The sequence below is a fragment of the Rhincodon typus genome, chromosome 4, assembly GCF_021869965.1.
Source record: "Rhincodon typus isolate 14 chromosome 4, sRhiTyp1.1, whole genome shotgun sequence".
In the NCBI taxonomy this organism is placed as follows: Eukaryota; Metazoa; Chordata; class Chondrichthyes; order Orectolobiformes; family Rhincodontidae; genus Rhincodon; species Rhincodon typus.
The window spans coordinates 26853962-26870486 of NC_063335.1; the positions used below are offsets into that span (position 1 = coordinate 26853962).

A 16525-nucleotide genomic window follows, 5' to 3' on the forward strand; every position below is an offset into this window, starting at 1 on the left:
AGGAGCAGGAGTACTTCTTCAACCCCTTCAGCCTGCTCCACCATTTAATAAAATCCTGGCTGATCCAATGGTGGCCTCAACTCCATATTCCAACTTATCCTCGATAACTATCAACTCCCTTGATAATCAAAAATCTGTCTACTGCATGTCTTAACGTATTCAATGACTCCACTTCTGTTCTCTGGAAAGAGAGTTTCAAAGGCTTATGACCCTCTGAAAGCAAAAAAAAATTCTTTGCCCCCCCCATCTTAAATGGGAGACCCATGATTTTTTTTAAACTTTTACCATATCACAAAGTTATTAGTTCATGCCTCAGAATAAAATTTCTAGATGTAGTGTATTCAATTTGGCTCACATTTCTTCCAATAACGTGAGAAAGTGGTTACTCCTAAGTTCAAATATATGTGTTTGTGTGATGGAAAGTCGATGTGGGCAGAATGCAAATTAAGCAAAACAGATTTTGAATTTTTACCCTTGCAGTATTAAGAATTGCTTTTCCTATTTCAAAGTGACTGTGCAAAACATTACATTTTCCAGTAAATGGGGTGCCTTGGTCCAATGAAACTCCAAAACGGAACAGCCACACTTTCAACTGTCGTATGTTGGTTAAACCACCTGGTGACACTGAAGAGGAAGGGCATGATAACCAGGAAGCACCTCAGAAATATGAAACTATGCAGTGTTTTGCTGTATCTCAACCAAAGTCCATAAAAGAAGAGGGAGAAGGTAAGATTTCATACTGATATTGTGGGAATCCACCATCAGTGTTAGAACCACCCAATGTTTGAATATCTAAAGGCATTACAACTGCGGCTCTCTCTCTCGTTGCTTTCCATGCTGGTGTGGACTTGTAGGACACAAGTTTGTGCCAATCATTCTTGTATTGCAAGTAAATGCTGATAAATGCAATCATTGTCCAGCAAGTCTATGTTTCTCCACAGAATGGAAAGAATATTAAACTTGCATACCAACTAATGAGTGAATCACAACATATTTGTGGTAGTTTGGGGTCAGTCTCCCTGGTTGGCCCCTGGGCAGTGACTTGCACATAACAAGGGATGCCTTTGAGTAGGAAAAGGGATGAACTAGAAAAAAAATCACTGCATCAACTTAATTTTTGTAGGCCTTGAAACTAGACAGTTTTAAATGCCCTTCAATATTTTAAAGGTAAATTATTCTTTTGGTGCCTGTAGTTGTGAAAGAGGCAATTTACTGAAATTTTCTCTCCATTTTATTCCACCTTGTGCAGTATAATTGCTGAACCATGATGCATATCTGACAGTATAAAAATTACTGGATGATCTGAAATAAACAGCTGAAATAAGTTGTAGAACACCTCACCTAAATTCCTACTGACATTCTTGCATCATGAACTATTGAGATCCATTGATAGTTTGCCCTGAATTACCATTCGAGCAATCATTTTAAAAATATTACACAAAAAGAAATTACTTTATTCATACTTAATTTTAAGGATTTATTTTTCAATCTTATTCCCAAACCAAATTAAAATGTCAGTTGATTTATTTTTAATACTGTAGTGTAAATATTCAGTATCATAGTAACAAATTGTAATTTAGTTTTAATACAACAAAATTCCAAACTCAAATGTGTTTCAAAAATATTGATGTGACAAGATTGTATTTAGAAATATAATGTCATTTAAGATGGATGGATGATGATTGCAAAGTGACCTTAAATGTGCCTGTACATAGCTAAATACAAAGCAGGTCCAGCAATGTTTGTAATGAGAAGGCATCCTAATAATTGGCTGTTTAGTTTCAGTCTTTAATTTCACATTATTTAAAATATAGATTAAAAAAGGAATATATTCTGTCTTGAATCTAAAATTAGAATACTTAATGAATTTGTACATTAAAAATACATTAATCTGCAGTGAAGTAACTGTTATTGAGTTCAAGTTTGAGTTTCTCTGTTGATAGTGACAGTTAATACAAACACATTGGTAATGACTCTTGTACATGGGTAAAGACCCTCTGGCCTGTCCTGACTGTAGTGATATCCTGTGTAATATATTTATTTCAACTTATTTGTTTCAGTGACTGTTATAATCTCTTCCAACCTCTTCCGCCAGCCAGAAGATATGAAAGCTCAAACACATGTACCAACAGGTTCAACAACAGCTTCTTCCCTGATGTTATTAGACTTCTGAATTGACCTCTCAAATTTTAAATCTAATGCTGATCTTGCTTTTTGAGCACCTTCTTTGCAGCCGTAACTTTGTATTCATCACTCTGTTCAATCACCCAACAATCTGCCTGTACTGCACGCAAAACAAAACTTTTCACTGTACTAGGTACCTGTGAAAATGTCATATCAAATCAAATCATCATTTTCATTTGCAATATCATGAAATAAATATAACAAGTAGATATTTAGATTAATGGGTCCTTGGTGAATTGCAAAATTGTGCTGTTGCTTTAGTGCCAGTAGACTGCAATTTACAAATCAACAGTATCCTCATACAGTGACAGATCTCCAAGTGTTTTGTTTGAATATTGCAAATCAGTGGGTGAAGAGGGAGAAGATTTTAAAAATAAATCATCGATTGGGAATTAAAAGGCACAATAGAAGTAAAATGTTTTTAGGACCTTTTTTTAAGCTGTGAAGATGGAAAGAACTGAATTGAGAAGGTAGGGCTCTCATGGCTAAATGAGAGACTCTCAATGGCAATGTTAAGAAGTGAAAAATATTAAGAGGCTTGGTCTTAGAGTGATATAGGTGTTAGGTAGAAGTTTGAGGACTAAGCCACAATTTCAGTCAACTTCTGTCAGGGGTTAATGTTTAGAAGCTATCAAAGCTTGACAGTTGTCGCAATGCAAGTAAGGACATAGTTTGCAGACCTAATTGAAGTTTGTAAAGGGGTGTGGAAAGGAAGCTGTTTAGGAAACAGTGAAATAATTTAAATTTGGTAGCGATAGTGGTGACTAGGAGTTTTTTAAGTGAAGGCAGGAACCAATAAGAATTTTCTTATTTTGACAGCATTAAATGAGAGAAAATTTTAACTGTAGGACTTCATGTCTGACAAATGTTTTGACATTGCCAGTGGCCTTTGCGTAAATGGTATTGACAGAGCTAAATGTGGTGTGCATGTAGATCTGGAAACTAATCTTTTGCTTCTGGGTAATGCCACTAAGTTTTTTTTTCCCCTACAAGGACGTGTAGAGAGAGCAATATCAGAGGTGAATTCTATGGAGGGAAGGCAGCTTGCAGCAAACAAGTAGTTAGAAGAGGAGATGAAACATGAGTCACAGTCTCACAAAATGTAACTTATGACTTTGACAGTGTGGTGTTAGGTGGAAACTAGTTTGGAGACATTTGGCTAAAGAGAAGTGAGAATGCAGTTCCAAGGTAATTGAGTTCCAGGATTCTGGAGAGTATGGAAAGGTTGGAGATCAAGCAAGTGGTTGAGAATAAAGACGAATAGCTCGTAACTTTAGTAGGGAGAGGTCATTCTTGATGAAAGCAGGTCTGTACTGGAGGATAAAGACTGTTTGTGATGAGAGCAAAAAAGCAGGCTGAGTAAAATTAAGCAGTCAAGATGAAATTGGAGATGATTGGTGACAGGTTTCATAGAAGGGTTAAGTACGAGTTACGAAATAGGTAGGAGCAGTAGAAGCAATTGACACTGGAACAATTTTGCTTTTAGTTTTGATTCACTTGTGGGACATGTGCATAGCTGGCTGGGCCAGCATTTATTCTCCGTCCCTAGTTGCTCTTGAGAAGGTGGTGGTGAACTGCCACCTTGAACTGCTGCAGTCTATGTGCTGCAGGTTGACCCATAATGCTGTTAGGTAGGGAATTCTAGGATTTTGACCTAGTGACAGTGAAGAAACAGCGTTATATTTCCAAGTTGGGATGGTGTGCGGCTTGGAGGTGTACTTACAGATGGTAGTGTTCCCATGTCCTTCTAGATGGAAGTGGTCGTAGGTTTGAACAGTGCTGTCTAAGGATCTTTGATGAACTGCTTTGCTGTAAAGTGGTCCATGAATCACTGTCATTTTGAACCAGGTGAATTAGGAACAGAAGTTCACTCCTCTGTCCTTCAAGCCTGCTCTGCTATTCAGCAAGATTGTTGTTGTTTGTTTTCTGAATTCCAAATTCTTATCTACCCTGATACCTTTGATTCTTGTAGGTAAGGGAATCAATCTACCACTGCCTTTAAAAATAGTCAAATGACCCCAAACCAGAGGTGAGGATAGTGGTGTACATGGTGGATTGCGAATGCAGCAAATAATTTGTAATGGAAAGGCACTGTCCATGATCTTTATAGGTCGTCCAAGGAGAGAAACAACTAACTGAATTGGTGGTTTGAATTGGTCAGTGTTTACATCCCTTGCTTTTAACCAAGAATTTCTTAAAGTAAATAAATGCAAGTCCCTCTATTATAATATTAGGCCTGTGGTACTGATCAGGCCAGTCAAATACCAGTTAAGTTCATGTTTTATGAACTTTTGACTTGAGCCTGTGGAAACAGCTTTTAAATTATTGTAGAGGTGGAGATGAAGGAACATCTAAGAATAACATGAAGCAAATTGGTTGTTGAGAATCTCAACAAAGGTGTCGGTGATATCCTAAGTGAAATGTGAAGCCCTTTTAGAATCTCTATGATAGATGTGATAACTGAAATCTAGCGCTGGCCTTTCACTTGTGAGAACAAGGTTCAAATCATCATAGAAATTGGAATAAAGGCACCATCTATCTGCAGACTCTGAAGGTATATTTTGAAAAGTCAATTTCCATTGTACAGAATTGCTCCTAATTTGAGACTAATTTGCAATCTCAAACCACAATGGTCAGTGTGGTAAATGGAATGTCGAACTGGAGCCGTTAAGAATGTTTAAGGAAGTTATGACTGACCTATGTTCGACCAAGGTAGAGAGATTTTTACGTCAGACTGTGCTACACTGAATCTAGGCATGCCTGATTTGAGAAGTTCCACTCTTCAGTGCTTACATTCCTTGCTTTTAACCAAGAATTTCATAAAGTGAAGAAATGCAAGTCCATGTACGATAATGTTAGCCCTGTCACAGCTGAAGCCTGTATACTATGTGAAATGCTTAGTTTGGTTTCCAGTCGCTTTTTCTCCACCCGCCCCTTCTCCCAAATGACCCCAGAAGAGGAAACAGCCTATTTTAAATATGTTCTCTAACAAACAAATGTATAGCTGTCAGTTCACCGATAACTTTGCTTCAACTTTTGTAAAACCTGGCAAAGATACCAGAGTCTTGACTGCCATTACTGATGTCTGTGAAGTAAGATTAGAGGCACTTGCAGTTACTTTGGATGCTGATTCCAGATGTGTTTTATCCAGTGCCAGAATATCTGTTCAATGAATCATGCCGAGCATCTGCTTTGAAGAATAAGATCATGCCCAAGGGATCAAATTGAACACAGCTCCTAACACTCATCGATTCATGATGACTGTTGTATTCCACTTATCTGTATATAACATTGGCCGAGTGAGGGATCTGATGTAATTCGAATGATGTGTGTATTTGAAATTAATACTTATTTTAGGAACAACTCGTTAAAAATGCTTTCTATATTTGTATGAGAAATCTATTGGATTCCAAACCACATTTTGACTTTCAAATGGAATAATTTCTTTCTTTCTTTCAGATTTGCAGTCCTGCTTGATCTGTGTTGCAAGGAGAGTCCCTATAAAGGAAAGACCACAATTTGCTAACACTGAAAGCTTTACAACAAGACATGATTTAACAGGTAAAGGAATGCAACTGCATTTTTAATTTGAAAGTTTGCCTTCCTTGAAGATTTGACGAACTAATCTCTTTTTTTCTTCCCCCACCGGCCCCCCCCTCTGAAAAACCCTAGGCAAACTAATATCTCTAGATATAAATGCATTACGTGCATCAATGAAACCAGGTTGGGAAGACTTGGTGCGAAGGTGTATTCAAAGATTTCACCTGCAAAATGACAAAGAGATTGCATTTGCTAAGAGGCATCACCATGAAGGTAAGGCATCTTGTAAAAAGAAGGCTGTACAAAGTTAAGTAGGAGTGCAATACAAATAAAAGTAGAATTCAATGTCAAAATTTGAAGTGAAATGAGAAAATGCTAGAAATGCATGGCAGATATATCAGTGTTTGAAAAGCAAAAAAAAAGATTAACAATGAAACCTTTGCCAGACCATTCTATAAGACATCTGCAATGGAAACGTTAATCTCAATTTTCTTTTTCATTTGTTAGTGAGTTTGTCATGAAAGTTCAGCATTTTGAATTTTTTTTCTCTCACAGGTAAAGCACTGTGTATAATGTGTACATGGAAAATGCATGATTAATTTGTCAGTTTTTCTTACCAAAACCCTTCATCTGAAACTTTTACTATTCCGCCGAATAAGCCTTGGCTGCAGGGGATGTTACAATGCACTTGCCCCACTCCATACTCTATCCACTGCTGCTGCCACCGCCACAACCTATTTCTTAGCACAGACATACTGTTGCCATTCTACTTTTTATTCCGTCAACCATTACTCATCTGGGAACACTTTTGCCTCTGAACTGGAAGACTGTAGAAATGTGGCCCAATACAGGATTTCAGTGCAAGGTTAAGGCCAAGAATCGAATACAATACTGAGGGAGCTCTGTACTGTTGAAGGTATCATCTTCAAATGGGGTGATGAACCAAGATGCATCTGCTTCCGCATGCTGGTCTGGCACTATTTCACAGACAAGTCTGGTAGTTAACTCTAGTGCTCTAGCCAATATTTATATTTCAATCAATAACACTAAACATAGATTATCTAGTCATATACTCATATAGCCATGTATCAGACTCTTCAGTCCAACCAGTCCATGCCACCAATGATCCCGAACTAAATTAGTAGCACCTGCCTGCTCTTGGCCTGTATCCCTCCAAACCTTTTTTATTCATGTACTTATCAAATATGGCCTGCTGCGTTTCCTACATTACAATGTTGACTATGTTTCGTTAGTACTTCATTGACTGTAAAGTACTTTGAGATGTCAGATGATTGTGAAAATCTCCATTTAAATGCAAGATTTCCTTTTCGTAAAGATTACTTTAATTGACACACATTAGGACGTGAACCTGTAATGTTCTAGGCTTGTAAAAGTAATTATGTAAACTCAGTGAAGGGTCTTGTGGCACAGTGATAATGTCTCTGCCTCTAGGCCAGAAAGCCTGGATCAGGTGCCATAGCGTGTCTGAACAGGTTATTAAAATAACTATAAACTCAATGAGGAGGTCCGAATTCTAATCCCACCTGCTCCAGGCGTGTCACAGCATGTCTGAGCAAATTGCTTAAAAATATCTGTAACCTTAATTAAGCTAATAAGCATGTTTTCTTTAAATATAATTGCTGAGAAAAGTTTACAGAATTGTGACTGCTACTGTGTATACAAAAGTGTTGTGTATTTTAATCGAAAGGTCACTCTTAGTCTAACCTTTCAAACTGGGTGCTGCAGAGATAATCGAGACAGAAGTTGTGAATATTATGAAGGTAATAGGCTAGAAAGGCACTGTATTTGTTTCCTGATTTTTAGGGAATTACTGCTAAAAGTCAGGACACTGGTGGGAAGCATTAACTTGCTTAGAAGTTCCCTGAATGTGAGAAGAGAAATTCCTGTTTCCTTCTAGTGGCAGCTGCTGGATAGCGTGCTTGTGACTTTGAGCTTAATCTGTTGACATTCAATGGTCACTGAGCTACTAACGTGATACAGTCATCAATAGAGTGGTATCTCAGTGTAAGTCAGTACTTTGATTGGAAGAGTTGTTTTTAAAAAAAAAACATACACCTGATATTTTAAACTTTTAGGACAAATTATATGCAACTCACTTTTCTTCCCCTCAAATTCTCTGAATTATAGTGTTAAGGCAAGGACAGGCTCTGAGTCCTGTGTATCGGTTTTCGTTGTCTGACGGCACTATGGTTGCAGCACAAACAAGGAGCAGGCTTATGCGCACTCCAAATACCAATGAGCCTCAATTTATCATGTCACTGCATGTTGTTCAAAGGTAAGCAAAAAAAGATTCATTCATGTTAATTTGGACTAACTCTGTATGTATCACAGATCACTTTCAATATCATTCAAAATCAAGTTAGCAATTTGAAATTTGTTTAGGCATTGAAATTAAAATGTGGAAGTAATACCAGAAGGATCCAGTATGATGCTTTGGACTTTATTGTGAACTATGTTGTGCCTGAGTCACATTATTTGAGTTTATTTTCAACAACACGGCCATATTTGCATTGTCTAAGATCCAGATTGCATCTTGTACTACTCAGTGTCCAGTTTAGCTGAATGATGAGGCAAGATGGCTTCAAATTCAAAGACGGATGTGGCCTCACTCGAGATTAGAAAGAAAGGTTGGAGATTTCCTGGTCCTTTGGAGATGGGCTGGAGGTGGAAGAGCTGGCAAAATGAAGGGGGAGGTGTTGAAAGACGTGCCCATTACTTTCCGAGCACCATCCCACATTGAGAGGTATGAGGAAGATGTCAGCTCACCCAGTTGCCCGTCTGGCAATTTGAGTCACTTTCTGTCCCTATTTTCCCAATGTCACTAAGGGAGTTGCTGGAGTAGCTATGGCTGTTCCTTTTGCTGCTGCAAATCCCTGCTGGAAAATAGATGTTTCCTGTGAGGAAAAAACTGATTAGCTGAAAAGTGAGGGCTTTCCAGGACTTCTACTGGACCCTGACTTTTACAGGAAGGCCTGCCAAATTTTCCTCCAGTTGGGCAGTTTGGAAAGCAAGAGTATACATTTCTCTGAAATAAGGTCTTCAGAAGTGGAAATCCCACCCAGAAAGAGTGGATGTCACGCGCGCACACAAATATGTACACACATGTATATACATAAACACGGTCAGATCCTGTGGCCAGGAGGATACCCACTGTCCCAGGGACCAAGGTAAATGTGTTGTTGTGGTGTTGGGGAGGGGAGGCATTACTTGATTGTGAATGATGGAAGGGCTGTAGTGAGGCTGTGTTTTTCCGGTCTCTTGGATCCACTCCTTTTCATCTCATCTGGAGCTGCGATAACTGTGCATGCAGGAATAGTCCCTTAAGTGGTCATGAATCACCACTTGAGGCAATGACTGTGGGACTGGTAGATCAAGGTAGAGCCTTCCCACCCAGAAATGTATTCAGTAAGCAGCAGGGAATGTGATGGGAGTCTCACACATGGGAGTTGCTCTCTACCTTTAGGCCTACGGCCAGAAGATTCTGCCTTAATTCTAGACCGTTAAGGCATTACATTCTGACTTTATGATGTGTTTAGTTTTCTGCACAGACCTTTAACTTTGTTACCTTTGAGATAAATTTTGATCAAAATGTTGTGATGACTGTCGTCTTTATTCCTTTGCAGAATGCACCTGTGATGCATTCTAAACATTGATTTAAATGATGAAAATATGAACTATCCTAGTACTTTGGTCATACGCAATGAAAAATTTCAAAATACAAATGTCCCTCCGTAAAAGAACTCTCATTTTAGTAGTATGCATTCCTTATTTTCGTTTCGGTTGTATGACTTGTATATTTTGTTGAAAACTGCAGAGAACAAAATGTTTGTGGGATGAATCAGGAAGCAACTGGACAAGGAATGGTGAAGCCGACAAATCCGAGTTCCGGTAGTCCAGCCATGGCAGGGGTTTCTGCTGCAGCAACCGGCCAGGAGATGACGATGAGCAACAATGCAAGCTTCTCCATGAATGGTCTGAAGGAACAAACAGGCATGGGACAGATGCCAGGAAACAGGTTTGTTACAGGTGGAATGAACCACGTGTTGGGCATGCAAGCAGCCACTCCTCAGGGTAGTAACTATGCACTCAAAATGAACAGCCCGTCAAGAAGCAGCCCTGGTGTAACTGCAGGGCAGCAGACTTCCATGCTTTCACCGAGGCATCGTGGAAGTCCTGGAATGGTTGGAAGCCCTCGCATCTCAGCTAACCAGTTTTCTCCCATAGGAAACATGCATTCTCCAGTGGGAGTTTGCAGCAGCACAGGGAATAGCCATAGCTACTCCAGCAACTCCCTTAATGCACTTCAAGCCCTCAGTGAAGGCCATGGGGTATCACCTGAACTAAAAGTGGTGACTTCACAAAATTCTCCTGGAGGTATCAGTTCTTCGTTGGTTAAAAAGGGGAGCATGGATTCCAAAGATTCTTTTGGATTGTTGGGTGATCAAGTCCAAGCAGATAACGCAACTGGACAGTCGGACAGTGGACTTTCTGGGGAGCAGAAAGATAGCAATGAAAGTAATTTAAATCCGTTTGGTGGTGGAGAAAGGACTGATGGGCAAAGCAGGGGGCATGATGGCAAAGGCCACACTAAACTCTTACAATTGCTGATCACTAAATCTGATCAAATGGAATCTTCCCCTTTGCCAAGTACCACTGGGGATTCTGTTAAGGACTCTACAGGAAATTCGTCAGGACTACTGTCTACTTCAGCAGTGACGTCATCCACAACCAACACCTCTTCATCACACGGGCCCTCGCTGAAAGAAAAACATAAAATTTTGCACAGACTTCTGCAGGACAGCACCTCTCCTGTAGACTTAGCAAAGCTGACAGCAGAGGCCACGGGTAAAGAACCCAACCAGGACATGAGCAGTTCAATTCCTGGTGCAGAAATAACTGTTAAACAGGAGCAAATGAGCCCCAAGAAGAAAGAAAATGCACTACTTCGTTATTTACTGGATAAAGATGATACAAGTATGCATAATATTAAGCCTAAAATAGAACGGCTGGATAGCAAGTTAGATTCCTGCATGAGCACTAAAACAGTCATGAAGTCTGAGAAGGAGATTAACTTTGAGCCATCTGAACAGGTGAGTGTGATCATTTATATGTTTCAATATTGAAATATTGTAGTGAGAAATTTCTTAATAATATTTTGGATTTGGGATTAGTGGATAATACTTATGTTAAAGTGAGAAATCTTCTGAACTATTTCTTATGTGCTTTGTACAAACCGACCAAGTCATTTAATTGCAATTGAGAGATCAGACTGAGGGGGTGATATTTTATATCCCCTTATGTGGTTGGCGGTGGGGCTATTCTTCAGGTTTAAAGTGGGTTTTGCTGCAGAGAAGTGACGAGGCTCCTGAGCTGCTGGAGAACTAAAGGCTTCTCTTGTTCACTGGCCCCCCCACTAACTGTTCACTACCTGACAACCAATCATAAGGTTGTTGGCAAGCAGAAGGCCTTTTTCACCAATGAGTGGCCGTTAGTCCTTGGACCAATCAACTTCTTATTATGGCTGAATGTCAATTTGTACACACCCTTGGCTCTGACTTTCCCTTACCACTGTTTGAAACAGCAGCTAGGCAAGTAGTGCTTAAAATGAGTGTCAAACTACTTGCTTTTTTTAAAAAAAAAACTCCAGTAATTATAGTGATTCTAACAAGGTCAGCCAGGTGGACCTCATAGAATAGGAGTTTCCTGATTAGGGCTGTTAATTTGGTCCAGTCAGGGAGCGCTGGCTGACAGATTAAAAAGAGGAGTGTCAGGCATCCTTTTCACTCAGAGCTGGCTCTGAGGGAGCTGGATCAGTGTCAAGGACGCTCTGCATGTAAACCAAGTGTGACTTTGTGATGGAGTACTGGCCACTGTGGAGTTATTTTAGTGGCAATGAGAGAAAAGCATGCTCCGGAAGAAACCTACCTTTTGTTGTCTTTGAGTTGTGGTAAGCATTTCTGGCGTCGGGCTATTATTTGGGAAGTTTGACTCGCTTGATCCTGCCGTTGAAGACTGGGCCCAGTACGTGGAAAGAATGTTATTTTTCCCACGCAAATGACATTGGGGCAGATAAAAAGCAACAAGCAATTCTCCTGACAGCTTGTGGACCCGCAGATGATTTTGGTTATTAGGAGCATAACTTGCCCTGAGGTACTAGATACTGAAACCTTTCAACAGTTGACAGATTTAGTTAAGCAAAATTACAAACCCAAGCTGTCTGTAATTCTGAGATGCTTTGATTTTACTTGGCAATTTGAGAACCGGGGAATCTCTACGGGGATTTTGACAATGTTAAGATGACTGACAGAGGCATGTGACTTAATGAGATGCTGAGAGATCATTTGGGATGTGGGATTAATGATGTAACCATGCAAAAAGCACCTACTAGCTGAAGCCCAACTAGACTTCAAACAGGCAGTACAGCTGGCTTTAGCATTGGAAAATGCGGCAGTTGGAGCATATGAGTTACAGGGTATTCCAAATGAGGTGGACACCATCACCAGTCCGACTGAGCTTGGGGAGGACCACTTGAGTGAAGACAATTGCATAGCCTCATTCAGGACATATTCTGAACAGAGGGACTCTAGATCAGTCCACAGCAAAACCCCAAACAAAGCCAAGCCTTGGCCAAACAGTTAAAATTTTCTTCAGGTATTGGGCCAACAAGCCATTATAGTTGCTGCTGGTATATGGACGCGAGACAGCAAAAGAGTCCCAGCAGACTTAAAATGAGTAAGAGAACTTGGGCCAGTATCCAGGAGAGTGCACACCCTGGAAAGTCCAACTACATCTGGTTTGGAACAGTTAAACTGCTTAGCAACATCCAAATCAGAACCAAACGGAGCAAATGTCTGGTTAAACAGTCACCTGGGTCTTGTGGAAGTTGATACTGGCATGGCCATTTCAGTGATTGCACAACCAGTCTTTAACAAGATTCTCTCTGGACTCCAACCCTTAAGTTTGCATAAGACCCATGTTAGATTGAGAACCTGTACCAAGGAACCCCTACAGATTAAGGGTACAACTTCGGTGATCGTCTCTTGTGAGAAGCAGCTGATTTGGTTATCACTGATTGTAGTGAAAGGCTTGGGCCCAAGCCTGATGGGGCAACATTAGTTGAGAAAGATTCATGTGGATTGGCTCATACCATAGTAATCTTGTTTTTGCTTTCAAAGTGAATAACCTCACATTTATCCAAATTATACTGCATCTGCCATTGGTTTGCCCACTTACTCAACCTGTCCAGGTCATGCTAAAGAATCTCTGCATCCTCATCACAGTTCACCCTCCCACCCAACTTGATATCTTCTGCAAACTTGGAAATGGTTGAGTAGCCAAACCATAGCTTTCAGGGAAGTGAAGAAACAGCTAACATCCCTCTAAGGCATTGGCACATTTTAAACCCGAGCAAGATCCAGTATTGACAAGTGATGCCTACCTACATGGCATCCGGGTAGTATTATCTCATAGGTGGTTCAATGGAAAGGAACACCCAATAGCATTTGCATCCAGGACTTTGGCTAATGGTATTCGACATATAAGGACAGCTCCATGCCATCCATCATCCAATGGTTTGGCAGATAGGGCAGTCCAAACTTTGAAGGCAGGCTTGAAGAAACAGCCTACTGCTTCATGAGATACCAAACTGTCTCGGTTCCTGTTTGATTATAGAACCACCCCTCATGCAACTACAGGGATAGCTCCAGCAGAGTTGTCAATGGGGAGAAGAATCTACACCAGATTAAATCTGATCTTCCCGGACCTGGGGGTGAGTGTGAAACGGCATCAGGCACGTCAATATCGCAGACAAGACTCCACCAAGTGAGGGAGACAATTTGCTTCAAAGCCAAGTTTTGGTGTAGGAACCACGGGAATGGCCCTACATGGGTAAGAAACATGGTCAATGCAACATTAGGTCCACTGACTTTTAAAGTTTGGGTAGGTACGATGGTCCTGAACAAGCACATGGACCATGTAAAAATTGCAAACTCACAAACGGTGAGTGAGCAAAGCATGCCCAGCTCCTCGATTGCCTTTCTGACCTTCCAGACCCCATGTGTCAAGAAGATACCTCTGAGTCTGAGATGGTCATCGTGGATGTTGCCACCTGAAGAGGAGAATGAATTTTATCCAAGACACTCTGAGCATGCATTACGACAGGGTTAGAGGAAGCTGATCAGGTGCTGAAATGTCCCAGGAGGAGCTACGAGAAAAAGAACTGGCCCATGGTCCTGGACTTGGAAGAGGAAGGATGCAGTGATTGTAACGAGGTCAGTCAGGTGGACCTCTTAGAATATGGGTTCTCTGATTGGGCCAGGGTAATTGCCCAATAGGGGAGCCCTGGCTGATAGATATAAACAGGAGTGTCAGGGGTTGTGTTAACTCTGAGAGCTGGCGTTGAGAGTGCTGGATCAGTGTCAAGGACTCTCCACATGTAAATAAAGGGTGACTTGATGATGGGATACCAGCCTCTGTGGTGTTACTTCAGTAATCCCTTAACAATCCTTGTGTTTTGTTCAAAAATTTTTTTTCCCCTCTTCAGTCCACAATCCAAATACGGAAAAATAAAAAATACAGGCTTTGCAGCTGTGATCCCACAGTGTTGCTTCTAACATGCCAGCTGTACTAGAGGGTGAATTTCTGCCACTGAGCACCTTGATCCTGGAGAAGGTCCACTAGTGTCCGACAAACTTTCCTGAAGAAGGTAGCAAGCTCTCCAGCCAGCAAGTGAGCTCCTCCCTCCCCAAAAGAGATTGGTCACATGGTTTTGGTCGTGGGGGATATAATTAGATTTTTTTTTAACTGGGCAGGTTTCCCAACTTGAAAATTTGATCTGTGTTCTGGGTGAAAATAAAATCCCTAATCTTGGGAAATAGTTTGCCAATACTGCTAATATTTCAGCAATATTTGCGATTTGGAGAAGTATCTGAAGTTCCATATGGTTTTAAATGCACGATCTTCATTACTTATTGAAAAAGGATGAAAAACGTCACTACTCATTATTTTCATTTGTGTAGAAAAGCTGCCTTTCAACATGTATAAAGTGTAAGTTTTGAAATGATCAGCTCTCCTAATGCTGACAGCTTCCCAAGTGCACAGTAAAACATCTTGTGTACAAGACAATTTTTATAGATTTTTAAAGCATTAATTCTCAAACATGCTGTTTACAGTAGTTCCTTATGCAGGTTAAATAATTAATGGCTTAAATTAATGGGAGAACCATGCCAATTGATTGAATATTCAAATTTCAAAACTGTTCTGCATTACAATGTCCCATGAGTTCATTGTGTTTAGTACTGATGCAGGCATTAGCTTCCACATGTTTCTGTCTCCTTCACTTAAAGGTATTCTGATTACTATGTTTCCACACTGTAATCATCTTCTTATTTAATTCCACACTCGATTCTTTCCGCTAGCCCACATCGCCCTTAAAAACAAGGCTCATTGTCTGCTCACTCTCCGTTTGAGCATAAACAGGAATATTAGACCACAGTGAGATGAATATTATTGAATTACAACTGAAGCCCTTTGTAGCTTTACAAAATATCATGCAGTGCCAACTGGATAGAGCTTAGGAGAGGGATAACTTGATGTTTTTCCTTTCTGCTTTGTATTTGCAAACTTATGGATAATGAGGCCAATAGAACAGTTCTAGTTGCTGTGACATGTAGAAGACATCAGTACAGAGATCCCCAGAATGCTGACCCTAAATATCAGTTTTTTGAGGCCAGATTGGAGAAACTTGAATTTTACAGAGAGATAAAAACTTGGTTATTTAAAGCTTAGACAAGACATCCCTAACTCCTTTTCCCTTAAAAAGGAAAATCTTTTAACCTTTGAGAGAGCTGAGTTATTTACTTTCCTGGGTTGCCTCTCCACTCTCGCCTGCCCTAAGCGCCAGTCCCTCCTATTACTACTCGCTTTTCAGACTTTATAGACTGTTTCCAGGTTGTGATAGCAAGTGTTTTCTCGGCAGCCCAACTCCTGTCTGACCCATCGACTATCCTCCCAGTATTCTCCCTTATTGCCACAACTATACAGCATTGCCAACCCCAAGATCACACTCCCACATTGCCACACCCTGAATTCCTCCTATTCTGATACTCAGGACTATATTTCCAATGCTGCTAATGTGTCTAATCAAATGGCCCTAAGCTTGGGAAACCCCTCCATCGACCTGTTTAGTATCCTTCTTAAAACACCTCTCCTTCACTAAGTCTTTTGGCTATCTATCCTATTAGCTGGTTGCTTGTTCTTGTCCAGTTAACCTCTGTGAAGGTACTTCGGATGTTTTTCTATGTTAAGGATACTGTAGCATGTTAGTTGTCGTTGTTGTTGTATTATTGTACTGTTTTTATACCTCATTAGTTTATTAGTTTTTTTTCAATCACCTTGTGGTATTAGCTAGAAGTCAAAATGCTGAAGTCCACTAATACTCCCCACCCCCTTACTGAGTCTTTCCATGTTAATTCTACTATTTCATTCTTTCAGTCTTTTATCTACAGTAATTCTGCAAAATGCAATGTGAAATCTCCTGGCTGACCCGGAAAAAAGCACCTCTTCCTGCTTTTCAAACCCAACTTTGCTTTGCAGAGAAAAAGCACTGATTTCACATATTTTCTCTGAAACCAGGTGTTTTGATGTTTGTACTCTGTGGTTTTTGTTATCATAAAGCTATTTATAATGTCACATTGCACAATGTGTACATTAGTTACAAAAAAGATTTGGATCTAGTTTGTTTTTTTCACATCACATTTATGCTACATAATAGTCCGGGTAA

General features: G+C 40.2%; 1 protein-coding gene across 1 annotated transcript in view; it reads left to right on the plus strand.

Moving 5' to 3' along the window:
- The window catches only part of ncoa2 (nuclear receptor coactivator 2), a 243177-nt gene that overhangs the window by 12463 nt on the left and 214189 nt on the right, over positions 1–16525 (plus strand). Inside the window, exons 4-8 of the mRNA XM_048595681.1 lie at positions 538–726; positions 5644–5745; positions 5857–5997; positions 7873–8020; positions 9560–10835. Of these exons, the coding sequence (XP_048451638.1) occupies positions 538–726; positions 5644–5745; positions 5857–5997; positions 7873–8020; positions 9560–10835 (1856 nt within the window). The remainder of the gene's footprint in view (positions 1–537; positions 727–5643; positions 5746–5856; positions 5998–7872; positions 8021–9559; positions 10836–16525) is intronic.